The sequence below is a fragment of the Halichoeres trimaculatus genome, unplaced genomic scaffold, assembly GCF_033239565.1.
Source record: "Halichoeres trimaculatus isolate MK-OKI-2021-1 unplaced genomic scaffold, fHalTri1.1 fHalTri1_scaffold_23, whole genome shotgun sequence".
Classification (NCBI taxonomy): Eukaryota; Metazoa; Chordata; class Actinopteri; order Labriformes; family Labridae; genus Halichoeres; species Halichoeres trimaculatus.
In genome coordinates, this window is record NW_027437201.1 from 6,821,380 (window position 1) to 6,837,571 (window position 16,192).

Below are 16,192 nucleotides of genomic sequence, written 5' to 3' on the forward strand. Positions count from 1 at the left end.
AGACTGACAGGCAGATTAAGCACATCGGGCTGGAAGAGGAAGGAAAACAGTCTGACATCAGTCTACGGCTGTCTCCACGTGTCAATCTTCCACTTCTTCTCATTCCTCACTTCTCTGTCATTTACTCCTCATTCAGTGCCGTGGAATTTACTGTACTTTGTTGGTTTCTGTGGTAGGATATTGTGGAGCTATCGAACAAAATCAGAGTTCACCACAAACAGAATCGAACCAGTAAACACATGGTTGGTTTGCGTGTGAGTGTGTGTTCTCAGGGTGCTGCAGACATTACACATGCAGACTAAAATAAACGTAATAATCAGCTTTAATCCCTGCTCTCATTCCACATTCTCATCCGAATAGCACATGGTTTGCTTAACTGGCTGTAAATCACTAAATAAACTGGATAAATAGTGCTAAAATGAGATGGGGCGACAGATAATATGTTGTTCATAAGAGGGAGATTAGCATAAAACAAATTTGCATCACTCGGTTGATTGTGGTGTTACTTAAAGCCTTGGCCCGCTCCTATTTTTAGAAGTGCAGAAGTTTCTTGGTGATGTTATTTTCAGTGGGTCTTCTCTCTTTCTCCTGTGTGTTTGTTTTTCCTCTTTGTGTTTTTGTGGCTGTGGTGATTCTGCCTCTATTTATAGTCAAATCTAAAGAGGAATAACTGCCAATGTCTTTTCCACGGTTTGAAACCAGATAGAAATTTCCTCGCTGAGTGCGTGGGTGTTTGCTCTGCAGTGAATCGGGCAGTTTGTTCAGTTTGTTGTCTCTCTGGGCAGAGATTGTGAGCTCAGTGCCAGCGCGAGGTTAATTCAACACTGAAGTGCTTGTTGTTCTTTGGTTGGTCAGTCTGTTGAACAGTTGAGGGAATTAAGTGATTTAGTTGTTCATCTGTTCAATAACCAGACCAGGACATTTTTAACGTGAAAGATCCTCGAACAGTGAAAACGAGTCAGTGAGTCCTCCCAGACTGAGCTGTTGGATGAATTGCTATGAAATGTGGTTCAGTCTACTGATAACTTTATAACTTTGTAGATTCCTTTACTTTGTTTTATTAATCTTCCCTTGGCCAAAGCTGTGATTTGTGTGTAGTATCAATCAGTGGCGGCCCGTGACGAACATTTCTGAGGAAGCTGGAGTGAACGACGTATTTTATTCAGTGTTAAACTGTTATTTTACTGATTTCTCATTAGTTCCAGTGTTAAAAACAGGGCAGTGTTTGTGAGAGGCAGTAAGCCTGAGAGTCACATCAGGTCAGTGTGACGAGCACATGAGCTATGCCGTGCCTGAAATTAGGCAAAAGTGCGAGGGAGATCTGTGTGTTATGTTTAACACACTGGGCTCTAATTTCGTCGACCAGGCGCAAGCGCAGGGGCACCTGCCTCACCTGTCTCGTTTTTCTTCATCTTTTCTCTCCCTCTTTTCTTTGAATTAAATGAAATGAGAGAAGCCAGATATAAACTCAGTATCAGATGTTAAGGCTGTTTATTGTTTAATTGTAAGATGTGCATCAAACTTCCAGCTGCCGTCAGGTTAACTTTCCATTATGACAAACGGCTTTAATCTGACATCAGATGTGACGGGACAGTTAATATAGATATAAATGTATATGCTGGTTCAGACAGTTACATTAAATAGTGATTGCTGTGATTGTTTACTGCATTAAAATGTGCCTGACACTCTGGAAACCTGCCTCTGAGGCTTTGATGACATGTGCGTACCTGTGCACCTGTCACCAAATTACAGCTGCGGAGGGTGCGCTCCACCTTGCGCCGAGGATAGACCAGGTCGGAGCTGGCAAGCTATTTTTTTGGCACAAAATTGTCACTGCGCCAACATGAATCTGCTGACACCTCCCCCTGGTGCCCCGTCAACTCCCCCTGGCGCGCAGTCACACCCATCTCTGTGCAGACGGTCTACCAAATTGTCAAATTGGCAGCGCACGGCGGTGCGCCACACGAAATGAACACTGCGCGGGTTGCACCAGGCTTGCGCCCCCTGCGCTGCGCCACAAAATTAGAGCCCATTGTGGCAATCAAATGGCAATTATGACAACATGTAGATATTGAACACTGTTAACCATTGCTTTCACAGACAACACTGATCATGATCCATTTTGTGATCAATGCTTCTCATTGGCTTGTGTTTAATTCAATGGGAACAAAAGCATTTCCTCAGTAGCTATGGACTTCAGGCTGACTTTACCTAATGATTTGATTTCTCTCTCAAAGGAGCCTCATGCACAGAAACAAACCCAACCTACCTGAAACTCAAGGTTCCTTTCATTTTCTGACTTGCTAGCTACAATGCTGTAAGGGCTAACTGGTCACAGCTGGCCACTTGCATAGAGTGTTGGTGTTTTTTTGTAACACTTTGTGATTGGTTTGACGCCAGCTTTCATCTCATCATCATCATCAGATTTGCTCATTCTATTCTATTCTATTCTACCCTATCATATCTAGCCTCCCTCACGTTTTTTTTAGATTAAACAATGAGCTGTTTCAATCTGATTGGCTAAGATGGGCAGGTCCTTCTCCAGGTGAGGCAAGATGAGTCTGGCCTCCAAACTGAGAGACAGGTCAGAGGGCATGAGACATGCTGTGTAAGGCCATGTCCACACGTAGGCGGGTATTTAGGAAACTGCATATGTTTTATACATTTACGCCTATTCACACGAAACCACAGCTTTACATCACTAGAAGTTATGTTTTCTGAAAACTTCACCCGAGTTGAAGATTTTGGAAAACTCTGGTTTCATGGTTCCGTTTGAACACCAGTATACAGAGTTTCCAGTTCCCAACATCACAGCTGAATGACAGGGACTCATTTTGATTGGATGTTATAACCCTCAGAATTCCAAGCACTTTCCGAATGTTTTTTTTGCTTCTGTCATATTTTGTCTCATTTTTCTCCATAAAGTGAAGTGCAACACCTCTATAGATTCAGGGCAAACATTGCTATAGGCGGATGTAACTCAATTATGTCTTTATGCAGTGTAAAAAAAATCAAAAGCTGTAATTTATTAGCGTTTTTGAACCCGCCCCTAGGTTTGGGATCTTAACCCCGAGTGACTCCACTCTGTTGTGTCCTGGCTGCGTGTCAGATGTGTGGCAGGTTGGAGCCCTCCAGATTAGACACACAAGGCTTCTATTATTACCGGACACATCAGTTTGCACAGAGTACATCAAGCAGTACAGGAAGTTAGGCAGTGAAACAACATTAAAACATCCAATTGACCTTCAAATCATATTTCACTTCTGGATAAATTCAAATAAACTAATTCAAATGAACCGGTTTTGACACAGTTTGTTTTATTTTGAAAGACACTGGGTGTTTTTATGTAGTTTCCAGTCACAACTTCCTGTCCTGCTTGATCTTCCCTATGCTTAATTTGTGTGTCACAGCTTCACATCTGTCAAAAATAGGACAGCTGTGTGTTACCTGCATGACATGATGGACCAGCCACACAGATGTACTGCAACAGAACAGATCCTGTGAAGTGTGACACATTGATTTCAATGGGAGCCTATCTGATCCATTTGTTGTCACAGAATGGAGACACACTGCAGACGCACCTGGTATATTTCAGCCGTCAGCATCTTCATTTTTTTTTTGTCCTGCACTTCTGAAGCCCCTGAAGTTAGTCAACTTTAGAAACCAGACAACACTCATTGATTTCCCTTCTCCCCAACTGGCCAATCAAAATCAGAAAGGGGCGGGACAACTTTCCTTACGGCTAGTTATTTTTCCTCATTTTTCTCTATGTTTTTTTTTTATTATTATCATATTGCTATTGTTAGTTTTTGTTGATGTCTTCATTCTGTCTCGATACATTTTCAGGTTATTGTGTGAGGGGAAGATGTCAAATGCTGTAAGCTTAACAGTTGAATGTTTGGAGAATTTTTTAAAAATCCCAGTAAATACAATTTATACAGTTAGAAGATTAGTATTTAACCTTAGAGCATTTCACAGACCTTTAGCGTGAAGTAATCATGTTAAGTACCCTGGTGACATTTAACAGGGAGTGTTCAGAGTAAACATTTACTTGCGTTGTGCCTGTATCTGCTGCTCCTCTTGAGGTAAACACATGCTTACCTTCATATTTAATCCCAAAAAACCTCCTCTCAAAAATCGTGTCCTGGTATTAAATATTCCTCTGAAATCATTTTGAGCATATTTGAATGTGAAAAGGTTGTTTTTCTTTCCCTCTCCCCTTCTTCTCCCTCGGCTGACGCTTTGAGAAGCGTCCTGAATACGCGACCGGATTAGTAAAAACATGCTAATGCTCTGTGACTTTCAAACTCTGCCTCATCCCGTGTGACAAAACCTGAAATTCAGAGGCGAAAGAGGAAGAAGTAGGATGGAGGTGCTTTTCTTGTCTGTGTTTTTCAGTGGTGAGAAATAACATCGCTTACTGTTGCCTTTCCTCTGCATTTAGAGAAACGAGCAGCGAAACACTTAATGACTATTTATGCTCTGGTTTAAGCAGAGTCTTTGCATGTCTTATCTAATTCCAGACATATTGAATCATCCTTCCTCATCCTCCAGTTGTCTTGTGGTGTATTTATAAATTTGGCTCCATCCGTCAGTTTCATTCAGTGTGGAAAGTTCCTCCCACTCATCGATGCTCCTTTCATTCCTGAGGCCCGACCACATCTCCACGATTAATAACCTCAAATTTGAAACTCATGCCAGATCAAGCTCTGAATTTAGAATAAAATCATAAATTCAGTTCCTCTGACTCTGAAACACAAGATGTGACTGTTGACCTTGGTTGACTTTGCTGATGCTCATCCACCTTACCGACCTTTTAACCCATCAAACCTCAGGGCTGTGAGCACAGTGCTTATGTAAGACACTGTGCCTTTTAACGTGAGCTCACTCATGTTTACTGTGAGTCTAGACAAAAGGTCAGTGTGCCGTGCTGCGCTTTAAACCATGAGCTGTCTGTAGGAATTAAGGCCAAACAAACTTTAACGTAGTGAAACAGGGTCACGTGGAAGAGATTTATGAGCAAAACTGCAATGCTACAAACAGATATTTAACCTCAAACCACCCTAGAAATTCAGGATAAAAGGAGGAGCAGAACCACACAATTAAACTCCAGTGTTTCATTTAAAGGCCAGAGACATTTGTCAAAGATAAGCTATGGACTTGTAAAGCTGCAAAAGGCCACACAAAGCCTCTCATCATTTATCCTCTGCTATAATTGAAGTGATTGAAGCTTTACAGAGTGCATCGTTCACTGTGGGAAACAGCTATTGATGCTAAACTTGGTCTTCACCCTTGTTTGTGTCTGAGGGTGTGTGGCTTTGGCTGTCTCAGATTAAAAAGGGGTGTAACAAAAAGAGAATCTTTAAAGGATGAAGGATGAGTGAGAAGGACACTGACATGTTTTCTCCATCCCTGCCGTAGGTGCCCTCTCCCAGAGCCAGGTCCACCCTCTCCTGGGCTCCCTGCCTTTGCCGGGTCGACCTCTTCAGCCACAGGCTCACGCCCAGCTGGAGCATTTCCTGCCGCTCAGGGTCAACAGCTCCTCGCCGCTCAGCCTCTTCCCTAATTTCAACACGGTAAGATACAATATAACTTTTCTCTGTATGTGAAGTCATTTTGGGCTTGGTATAAAGATTCATGGATTCTTTGTTTCTCCTTTGAAGAAGTACAGATACCTTTAGAAAATATAAAACAAACAGGGACATGATTTTTTCTTTAATTTATTTTTGAATAATGCTAGTTCAACCCTTAGCTTGATATTCAGCTTAATTTCCACTTCATACAAGTGTGTAAGTTGTAAACCGTCTCTAACATTATATGATATGTGATATGGCTTCAAGCAACTAATCTCAAACAAAAGTAAATTTATTGTTCCTGGTTATCTGATGGAGAAAAAACTTGGCTAACATTGGCAGACAACACAGTGTCTCTGGATATACTGAAGGATATTGGTCTGTTTCAAAGGGGTTAAAGGTCAAAAGGATCTTAAGGTTTGTTAAAATACAATAAAATATGGAGATATTTTGCACTCTTAGATAGGGATCCCCCTTTCCAATTTTTTAGATTTAGGTACCGAGAAAAAAATAAAAGGTTGCCGATATGGATGCTAAAACTGAGGCAGCTACCAATAAAAATAACACTTCTCATGCTGATACTGATCCCGTTACCAGTTTTGATAATGATAATGATCCTGACATCAGTATGTTATGGGTAAGATAAGGTCTAAGGGAACGCATTAACCTGGGAAGCGAACCCTAACATGTACAGTGTGGAAAGAAGGACAGACCAATACTAAGGACTGGTTTCAGAAATGAGAAATACAGTAAGGATAAGCTCACCTGGGCTCCGAGGTCTGGTGACAGGCCAGCCCGAGTGTTGTTGTGAAAGTTGAGGTTTTATTAAAAGTTGAGTCTTTACAGAAAACACTAAGTGGTTTCACATCAACAGTCCAAAGTGTGTGTTGTTTGTTATTTCAGGGCATTCAAAGGCATAAGACAACCCAGTGACTCTTCCACACCACTCATCCAAACACTTGATATCTGATTTCTGAAACCAGTCCATAATTTATTTACTATACAGAAAAAGAAATAGAAGTATGGAAAAGAGAAACAACAGAAGAAAATCTTTTATCATCTGTCAATCATAACAAGTAGTGATACTACAACCATTAATGGTTGCAGAGAAGCAGAAAACACTGGTAATCAGACCTAGCTTGGCTTCATGTTGTCCTCAGGTGGTTCCTTTAATGATCTTGGGCATCATACACAGTGCATGTGGGAATTGTGGCCTCAAAAGCCCTGTAGTCAGCCAAGTGCTGCTATATTGGGATACCATAGATGTATAAGCGAACTTGCACTGAATTTAGCTGTTGTGTCCAAAAGTTTGCTACGATTAGGGATGGGTACCTTTGAAATGATACGGTATCAAGACCCGTTACCTAGCAAATGGTACTCAACAGTACCAATTTTTGGGTACTTTTGTGTGATTATGTGGTAAAAAAAATATAAAATTGTTTAATAATAAAATTTAATTTCTTTTCAATTAAACAGATTTTTTCCTCAATATATACCCTTGCAATGCTGTGTTCATGTCCAGCATTGAAAATCACCTACTCTTCTACTCCTTCACAGTCACACTCACAAGTATCCATTTAGGTACCCAAACATGGTACCTTTTGATTTTACATGAATTGGTACCTGGTACTTTTGACAGGATTCGGTGGGTACCTATAAAATTACCTAGTTTGGTAGCCATCCCTAGCTACAATATACGACTCTAGCTGTATTTAAGTTCCTAAATTCACAATTTACTCCCATAAGTTCCAATGAAAGGTTTCTGACTTGGAAAAATTCCTAGAATGTTTCAACCCTATACGACACTGATAATGATACTGATACTGATAGCACTACCTCTATGGATATTTTGTCTTTGGGATCGGTTGATACAAATACTGAAACCTGATACCAGGATCAGATAGGTGCATCCCTACTCTTAAAACTGACAGCTAAAATTGAATATACAAATACTGTCTGCCGTAGAAAATCAGCAAGAAAGGGTTGCACTGTATGCATTTTAATGTACGTTGTCGCATGAATTGATCCGATACTTAGGTTATAACTATGTTGAAAAGTGTTTCTTCATATTTTTCTTTAGATTTAAACTGCTCTAATCAATGATCAATAAAACAAATATATAAAAACATCCCTACTATATCTCTATACCACTACCACTACGTCCTCCATTAACACACAAGCTTTGGTCTGACTCTAAACAATGGAGCAGCAGACAGTCACAGTCTACATTTAGCTTTAACCCTTAATGAGACAAGTCAAAGGAACGTGTTAAATGAGTTCAGCGTGTGGGAGGCTGGGGGGGAATCCTGTCTGACACTTGGTGCTAAAAATAAAAGCTGCACCGTCGGGTTCAAGTGTTAGAGAGAAGTGATGAGGACAGGTTATTCAAACAAGGGTGGGTGTTTGTTTTGTCCTGTAATCCAGAAATATACGCAGCTTGAATTCTTTTGCACTTAGTGCCCCATAAACAGAGAAAAGTTGCTAGTATAAACGTTTTCACTGAATCAGGTTATGACTAAGCCAAAAAAAGGTTTCTCTTCTTTTATTCATGGAAATTTAATCATAAAAAGCTTTCTTTTTCTACTTCTCTTTGAAACCTGAAGTTTTCAGTCTGACTGTTTATTGTACTGATTTTCTTACGTTTCAGATGGATCCGGTGCAGAAGGCAGTGATCAACCACACCTTTGGCGTGGCTCCACCCAAGAAGAAACCCATCATCTCCTGTAACATCTGTCATCTGCGCTTCAACTCCACTGTGAGTTTAGTCACCCATTCATTTCTTTCTTTTTTTTATTCATATCAATGAAAAACAAATTATTAAGCTTTCTTTTTTTAAAGTTTTCACCCTGTTAAGTGAATCTAAAAAACACTCAACAGGTGGCTGCAGGAAGGTGAGGAAACCTTTGACTGCTGTGTGGAGTCATTAGTGAAGTCACAGGAACCATTTTAAGCTAACATGACTCATTGTCTCATGGACTGAAATGCTCCAGTTCCTTTCATTTTCACAGTCAATAGTCCAAGTATTTGTTTTTCCACCCTTTAGCTTAAAAATTATGATGTAAGCTCCTCTTCCCATGGGTCCAGTCAACTGTTTTTTTTGTGTTTTATCAACCACTCTGGTCTTTAAAGGAAGCAGCTTGCTGTTTTTTGCTTATATTTCTTATCACACATCCCTTTTCTTTAGCAATTGGCTTCCACTATGGAGTTCATTTATACATATTTGCATTTAAATTGTTCGGGGAAACCAGGCTGAATGACAATGACTCTTCTTTGTGTGAGAAATGAAACTTGAAGGAGGCCTATACACTTCCCATAATTCCTCATCTTTCTCTTCTCCATACTCTCTCTACAGTGAGGTTGTTGTCAGGGGTTTGTTTTCTAGCTAACAGGCTTTCTCCTCCTTCCCTCTGTGTTACTGCAGCCAGGCTGAGAGTGCAGGTTGACGCAGGAGTGGGATGCCAGGTTGCAGGCAGGTACCAGGTCCAAACAGGAACACTGCTGCTGAGCAGCTGGATTTGCAAATGATAAAAAAAGGTTGGCTGAAGGAATGGTTCAGAACATATCAAGTCTATTCACATTTTATATGCACCGACTTTGTAAACAGTAATATCAATGTTGCTCAACTTGAAATCTAAAGTCATCGTTTGATAATAATTAATTTAAGTCACAAATTTTCTGATTTTACGGCAAATCTTAATTTAGTGTGTTAAATTTAGAAAGTGCATATTTTATAAATAATCAGGTATAATACTCTAACTAGTGGTGCAGAGAGGCCAAAGTAGCTCATTAACGTGACTGTTATTGTGCGCAAAAGAAAACTTATGCATTCTTAGAACCACAGTGCCTAGTTTTATGCATGATACACGTCAACAAACAATTAACAAAGATTACCTTCATTATAGAACCTTTACATATAGTATTCCTAACTAATGCTAAAGAGACAATAGAATAAACAAAGATAGCAACATTTTTTCACAGATATTCAAGCCTTTAACACTTAATCCCTTACTGCCTGAATTTATCACCAGTTATAAAAAACAGATTGTTTTAAGTGTTTTTACATTCTTACAGACAGAATTAAGTGAATATTGTAAATTTTAGTATAGTAGGCTACACCCAATAGTTATAGCTAAGTTATTTTCTATATATAGACATGAGAAGTTCATCCCCTAAAGACCAATATATTGTGAAACAGTGGATCTGATACCATCTTTGGTTTGTGTAGAATAAAAATCCAACTACTTAACTATTCAAGTAACCTAAATGTGTTTCTAAAATAAGCTTTATTGATTTTTTAGTTTAAATGGAGCCCAAGAGCTCAAGGTCCTAAAAACTGCAGTACACCAAAGTGCCACTAGAGGCTGCCTCCAAAAGTGACTTGGTCCCATAGACTGGATTGCTAATCTCCACGATGTCTCCTGTTTGTTTCTAAAGCAGAGCTTTAAAACCGATCGTCAGCAGTTGCCATATTGGAAATGTTGGCGCAACCTCACCTACCTTGACCCTACATGAGGCGAAGGGAAAGTAAAGGCAGGCCTTTAGCCCTCTTGCTAACAGCTACATTGTGCCAGCTTTTCAGTTAAGTTAGCTGTGCTCTTAATTCGGTAAAAAATTCAAAACCAAAGAACTACAACAGAAAAAAATAAATATACAGATTAGCTTATCAGAACAAAAGTGTTTTGTACCCAGCTAGAAATACCTTTGACGTTGCTGATGATCGTGTTCTTTGAACAGGTGTGTAAGATGTTTCCAGTGCTTCTGCAGCCAGCCTCAAGTTGACACTTTATAAACGTCAGTTTTTAACACTTCTGCATTGGCTTCATATTTTAAGACTGGGAGACACTTCTTGCTTGACCTCAACAGATTTTAATTGAAAAAGCTTAAAGCTTTTACAGCAAAAATACACATTGATTGAAAGCAATATAAGAAGCAAAATGAAATTCAGACATTAATGCAGGCTATCAGTCAGGTAAAAACAACTAAAAACATTTTATTTTAAATGTTTTGTTGGAGTTGTTTGAGTTTTTAAAAGGTGTGAAAATTAGAAATTATATAATATTACCAGGGATGCATAAAAATGAAAAGACTTGAAAACGATTCCTTCATGGCTGCTACAGTCACTGAAAAAGCATGGGGGATTTAAGGCTAAAGGATCACACATGATATCCCCTCTGTGGAGGATGGTCGATGCCCTCTGTGTATGAAGATTTTGAGCATCAGTGTTAACAGAATGCTTAAAGCTGAAGGTCATGACACACTCCTTCAGACGTCTGTAACTGAGGATCTTTGTTTGGCCGCCCTGGGACACGTCTCTGTTTGTGTTACTGTGGTGAAGCATCGTGAACTCATGCTGCCTCATAGTATGTAGATGGGAGCACATTCATCCCTCCGACTCAGTTGAAAGTCACGCTGAATAGTATGTGTGCACTGACATTCAACGTAGCCAAAGGGCAGCGTCACCCTTTGCCCAGCCTCGGATCCCCCACACACACACACTTTGACCCACTTTAGTACCCTTTCTGTTTGTGTAGCAGCCTCAGCTTTGTGAAGTGTTAAGGGAGGATTTGCAGTCCTCTACTTTGTGCACTCAGCGTCTAAAAAGATCAAACGTTGACTATGAGGCTGTGTCAGAAGCTGTGCTGTAATAACCTGTGTGTCTGGAAATGTCGCAGATAATTTGACCACTGACAAATTATCTAACCGCCTCATGTGGAGACAGATACTTGGAGTTTGTTTTGATGTTCTTTTACTTTGTAAATCTGCCTGTCAACAGCACAACTTCTGGTCCTTTAGCGCTCTGTGGGACTTTCCTCATTGGTCAAATAGATTGCTAAGCCACTGTAGAAAAATAATGCTAAGCTGTGTTGCTGTGTTTGATTTCAACAAACTGCACATAAAACATCCTGATGTGATATGTTGCATTAAAGCATTGAAGAATAATGTGTGTGCATAACCGGATAAGTGTGTTTTGTTTCAGCTCTTTCACTGACGGTGCGCTGAAAGCTAATCTTCCTCTTCATTCTGCTCGATCTTCAACCATCTATAACCATTTTGGGATCCTTAATGCATCTGTTGTCACACTGCCACAGATGTGTTTTCCTTTCACAACTGAAGGCACGGAGGTCATTTTTCTGCTGCAGAAAAACGAACACGGGCTAACTTGATGTCAAAACAAATCAGTGCAAAGACGAGCCAGTGAGCTTAAAGGATGGTCATGCAATGCCATGAGTCCCTCTGATGTGCGTTTGTGCATGACTGTGATAATGGCAGAGATGATCACAATGGTGATGAGACTCTTCCTGTGGGTCAAATGCTAAGTAGCATGCTAACTCAGTGGAAGCATGTGAAGCCGGAGAGATGAAACAGATGGGAAGATTACAGTTTACTCCTTTCGTGCTGCTAATGTAATCATGTCGATGATTCTCTACTGTACGCTGACTTTCCTCCTGATCAGGCTGCTCATGTAGGCTTTTCTCTGCATGTGTTTGTTTGTGTTTATGTGTGTGTGTCATGATCAGACCCAAGCTGAAGCCCACTACAAAGGTCACAAGCACGCTCGCAAGCTGAAGGCCCTGGAGACACAGCGAATCCGGCAGAAGAACGGATACAGTCCATCCTCAATCGGAAAAGATCGAGAGAAGCCAACGCTGCAAACAGACTCGAAAGAGAAACCATGTATGGATCTTTATTTTTAACAGCACTCACCTATTCATGCTCTAAGTAAACCGCTTTAATTGCAGTGATGTGAGCGCTAAGGCTTGTTAGCTGCCACTCAGCTGGTTAATTACCTGCTATTACCTGTCCTGCCATCATTGGCTCCACCAAATAGATAATTATGCCCATCAATCTGAGATGTTCTGCAAGATGAGAGGCACTTAAAGAACATCTGAAGATGCATTCAGAGTCTTTCAGTGTTACATTTAGATACAGGAGGGAAATCAACCCAGCATCAACTCAGTTCCCACTTAGAGTTTTATAAACCAATCATGAAATGTGTTACTTTGCTGACTGAAGCCAGTTATTAAAAAAAAGGAGAACTGCAGCGTTAAGCGCATGTCTGTGCATGTTTTTATGTCAAAATCAAATCACATATTAGAGAATTAAGATGCAAGGCAAATTTATTCATGCAGCACATTTCTGCAGCAAGGCAAATCAAAGTGCTTTACAGAGATACAGATACACATTGAAAGGTCAGCAAAACATATTAAAGAAAACAAAAATCAAAAAGAAGAGCAAAAATACTATTAAATAATTTAAATAAAATGGCAAAAAAATTGTTAAAACAGATGTTAGGATGATGAGGATAAAAATGCGGTGCAAAGCTGTGGAATAAAATTAACATTAAATGATTTGTTGCAATATTTTAATGTAAGTCAGCTGTGAAAAGTCAAATCTTCACTGCAAAAATGGAAATCTTATAAAGTATTTGTGTCTTATTTTTAGTAGAAAATGTCTTTTTAGACTTAATATGAGCCACATTCACCTGACCAGTCCAGAAAAATGTTGTGTTTCAAGTTATTTAAAAACTAAAAGAAGATCTAAACTGCTTGTAACAAGTAAAAAAAAAAAAAAAAAAAACTGCTAGCGGAACAACAAAACTTAGCTAGAAAATTAGCTTGAAACTAGTACAAGGTCTTAAACCAGTAACTCTTCTCTTGTTTCATTGGCAGATATTTTAACTTGTTACAAGCCTTCTTCATTTTTGCCTCAAATAACTTAAAATAATACATATTTCTGGAATGATCAATTAAATACAACTCAAATTCAGTCTGAAAAGACATTTTATAAGAAAAATAAGAAAAAAAGATTTCATTTTTTTTGCCATCTTTAACCTGGGTTTAAGTGAGAGTTTTACCAGACCTGATTCTCTCTGGGAGTTTTTTCCAGATATTTAAAGCATAGAAGCTGAATGCTGCTTCTTCCCGTTTGCTTCACTCCTGATGACTTGAGTAATCTTGATGGTTCATTCTGAATTAGAAGATCATTGATATATTTGGGCCCTAATCCGTTCATTTCTTTATAAACCAGCAGGAGTGTTTTAAAGTCTATCCTCTGACGAAAAGGAAGCTCATGTAAATACCTCAGAACTGGACTGATGTGATCCACTTTCTTGGTCTAAGTGAGCAGCAGTGTTCTGAACCAGCTGCAGCTGTCTGATTTTTTAGGGAGACCTGTAAAGACACTGTTACAGTAATCAAACCTACTGAATATAAATGCATGGACCAGTTTTTCCAGGTCTTGCTGACACATCAGTCCTTTAATCCTCAACACATTATGTTTGTTAAATTCAGGTCTGACTCCATAATCACACCCAGATTTCTAGCATGGTCAGTGGTTTTTAACTTTAACATCGAGAGCTGCTCTCTGACTTTAAATCTTTCTGCTTGGCTCCAAAAACGACGACTTCAGTTTTATCTTTGTTTAGCTACGGGAGTAGACAAAGTCATGTTAGTGTTCAGAGTCATAGAAGAGTCATTTATGAAGTAATCAATAGTAACTAATACAAGTAGAGGTGAAATACACAAAATATCAAGAGTGGGAGGATGAAAACCCCTGAGGATGATTCAACAGATGATAATCAGCATCCAAAAGTACAATACACCCAAGATTAATTAGTAAATGTATACGAATTACAACAATAACAAAAAAATACAAAACTTGTATGCCATACACCAAATCTTGGCACTCACCAGGGTGTGAGCCCAAGATGGAAAACAGAGGAGAAACAAAGAGGAACAGCACCACCACCAGGCAGGGAGGCAACACTGTAGCAACACTAGATACATACTATATGATCATATAGTATTGTTAGTGGTGCTAATCATTGTCTCTTTGTTGGAGAATGATATGACTCTGAAAACAGACTTCTCTTCCAATTTAACACATCTGCACTTTATTTTTTCTCCAGATCAGATAATCTTTATCTTAGATTCTTGTCTTGCAATTTGCTCATTGCCCTAGAATTGCTTTGTTGTAAAATTAACCGCAAGCTATGTTTCTGGTAGCATTTCAAGACTTACTCTGTAATTCTCACACCTTGCAAAAACGAAGAAATCTTAAAATTTGCATAATAATTTTTCTACACTCATTTGATCCAGATTTAAGGCAAAACCGACTGACTCAAACTACCATTGTTTTTGTCTGAAGTTTATTTGTAGGCTTTAATGCCTTTAATAGGACAGATTTAGCTTTGAAAGCCAATGTACCACAAAATGTTTGGTGTTTAGATTTTCTCCTAGACTCAGGGAAAAAATCGAAAGACTCAGTTCTTTTTGTAATAGATTTTTCAAACTGGAATAAGCAAAATTAGAGCGTTTTAACTGAAACACCCAACATCATTATTTAGACTTCTTTTTCGATAACAACTTTTCTTCAATTAATAAACAAATAACTTTAACTTTAACTTTAAAGTGAAGCCATGCTCTGAAAAAGGTCAAAGAGTTGTTTCGATAGTTTGTGCCCAATGCAGACCATTAAAGAAGAGGAAAAATGGGTGCAACTAGATTTATCTGACACACCGGAGACCTCACAGGGCGGGGGTAGTTTTTTTTTAATATTAATAATAGTTATAAGAACACCCAATTAAATGGTTTTATTTAGTTATTCTGTCACTAATTTAACTATAAATCACATAATTTAAGATTTTCTTTTGTCATTACTGTCCCTGTGCCAGTTTTCAAGCTGGTTGATGTTGGCTTGTTCAGATCTCAATGTTAACAATCTTTTGTAAGTGTGACGTGTATTCCAGAGAAAAGGTAATAGGTGTCTTCTTTTCTCCACAGCCCTCAATCCTTTCTGTAGTCTTACTGCGATTATATAGGGATTTTTGAAACATTGTCCACAAAAGAAGAACAAAAGCATCAACTTTTTGGTCGTTTGTCATCTTTTCATCCAGCCTGACTTAAAATTTCAAAATCCCCCTTTCTGTCTGGCTTTCCCTCTTTTTATTGATCCTCCCCCAACCATTTTCTCCAAGCACCTATCAATTTTCTTCTAACCACACAATGATAAGCCTCTTCTATTCAGTGGTTACCATGGTGGTTGATTGATGCTGACAGAAAGAGCTACAGCATGAAAAGAGAACAAATGACGGGGGGCAGGAGGAAGGACTAAGAAGGCAAGGAAGAAATGCTCCATTTAAATCAGCATGTTTTTAATGAAAAAGCTTAGCTTAGACTCAAGAAAACAATACAAACTTATGAACCTGTAGATCAAGTTAAAGCCAAAAATCTTTTATTTCTTTCTGGAAACCTAAAGTTGTTTTAAAAAGTGACTCCAAATGAATGCATGTGTACATCAGTTTCTTTGGAAAACAGCAGTAAACACTCACCGGCCACTTTATTAGGCACACCCATCCAACTGCTTGTTAATGCAAATTTCTGATCAGCCAATCACATGGCAGCAACTCAATGCATTTAGGCATGTAGACATGGTCAAGACGATCTGCTGCAGTTCAAACTTAGCATCAGAATGGTGAAGAAAGGTGATTTAAGAGACTCTGAACGTGGCATGGTTGTTGGTGCCAGACAGGCTGGTCTGAGTATTTCACAAACTGTTGATCTACGGGGATTTTAACCAACAACCATCTCTAGGGTTTACAGAGAATGGTCCCAAAAAGA

The 16,192-nt window shown here is 39.1% G+C and overlaps 1 protein-coding gene across 2 annotated transcripts in view; it reads left to right on the plus strand.

The window, feature by feature from the left end:
• Window positions 1-16,192, plus strand: part of LOC141785234 (zinc finger protein 385B-like) — an 86,414-nt gene that overhangs the window by 65,808 nt on the left and 4,414 nt on the right. For both annotated transcript variants that reach the window (XM_074663415.1, XM_074663416.1), the window contains 3 exons: window positions 5,422-5,576; window positions 8,221-8,328; window positions 12,092-12,248. In XM_074663415.1, the coding sequence (XP_074519516.1) occupies window positions 5,422-5,576; window positions 8,221-8,328; window positions 12,092-12,248 (420 nt within the window). The remainder of the gene's footprint in view (window positions 1-5,421; window positions 5,577-8,220; window positions 8,329-12,091; window positions 12,249-16,192) is intronic.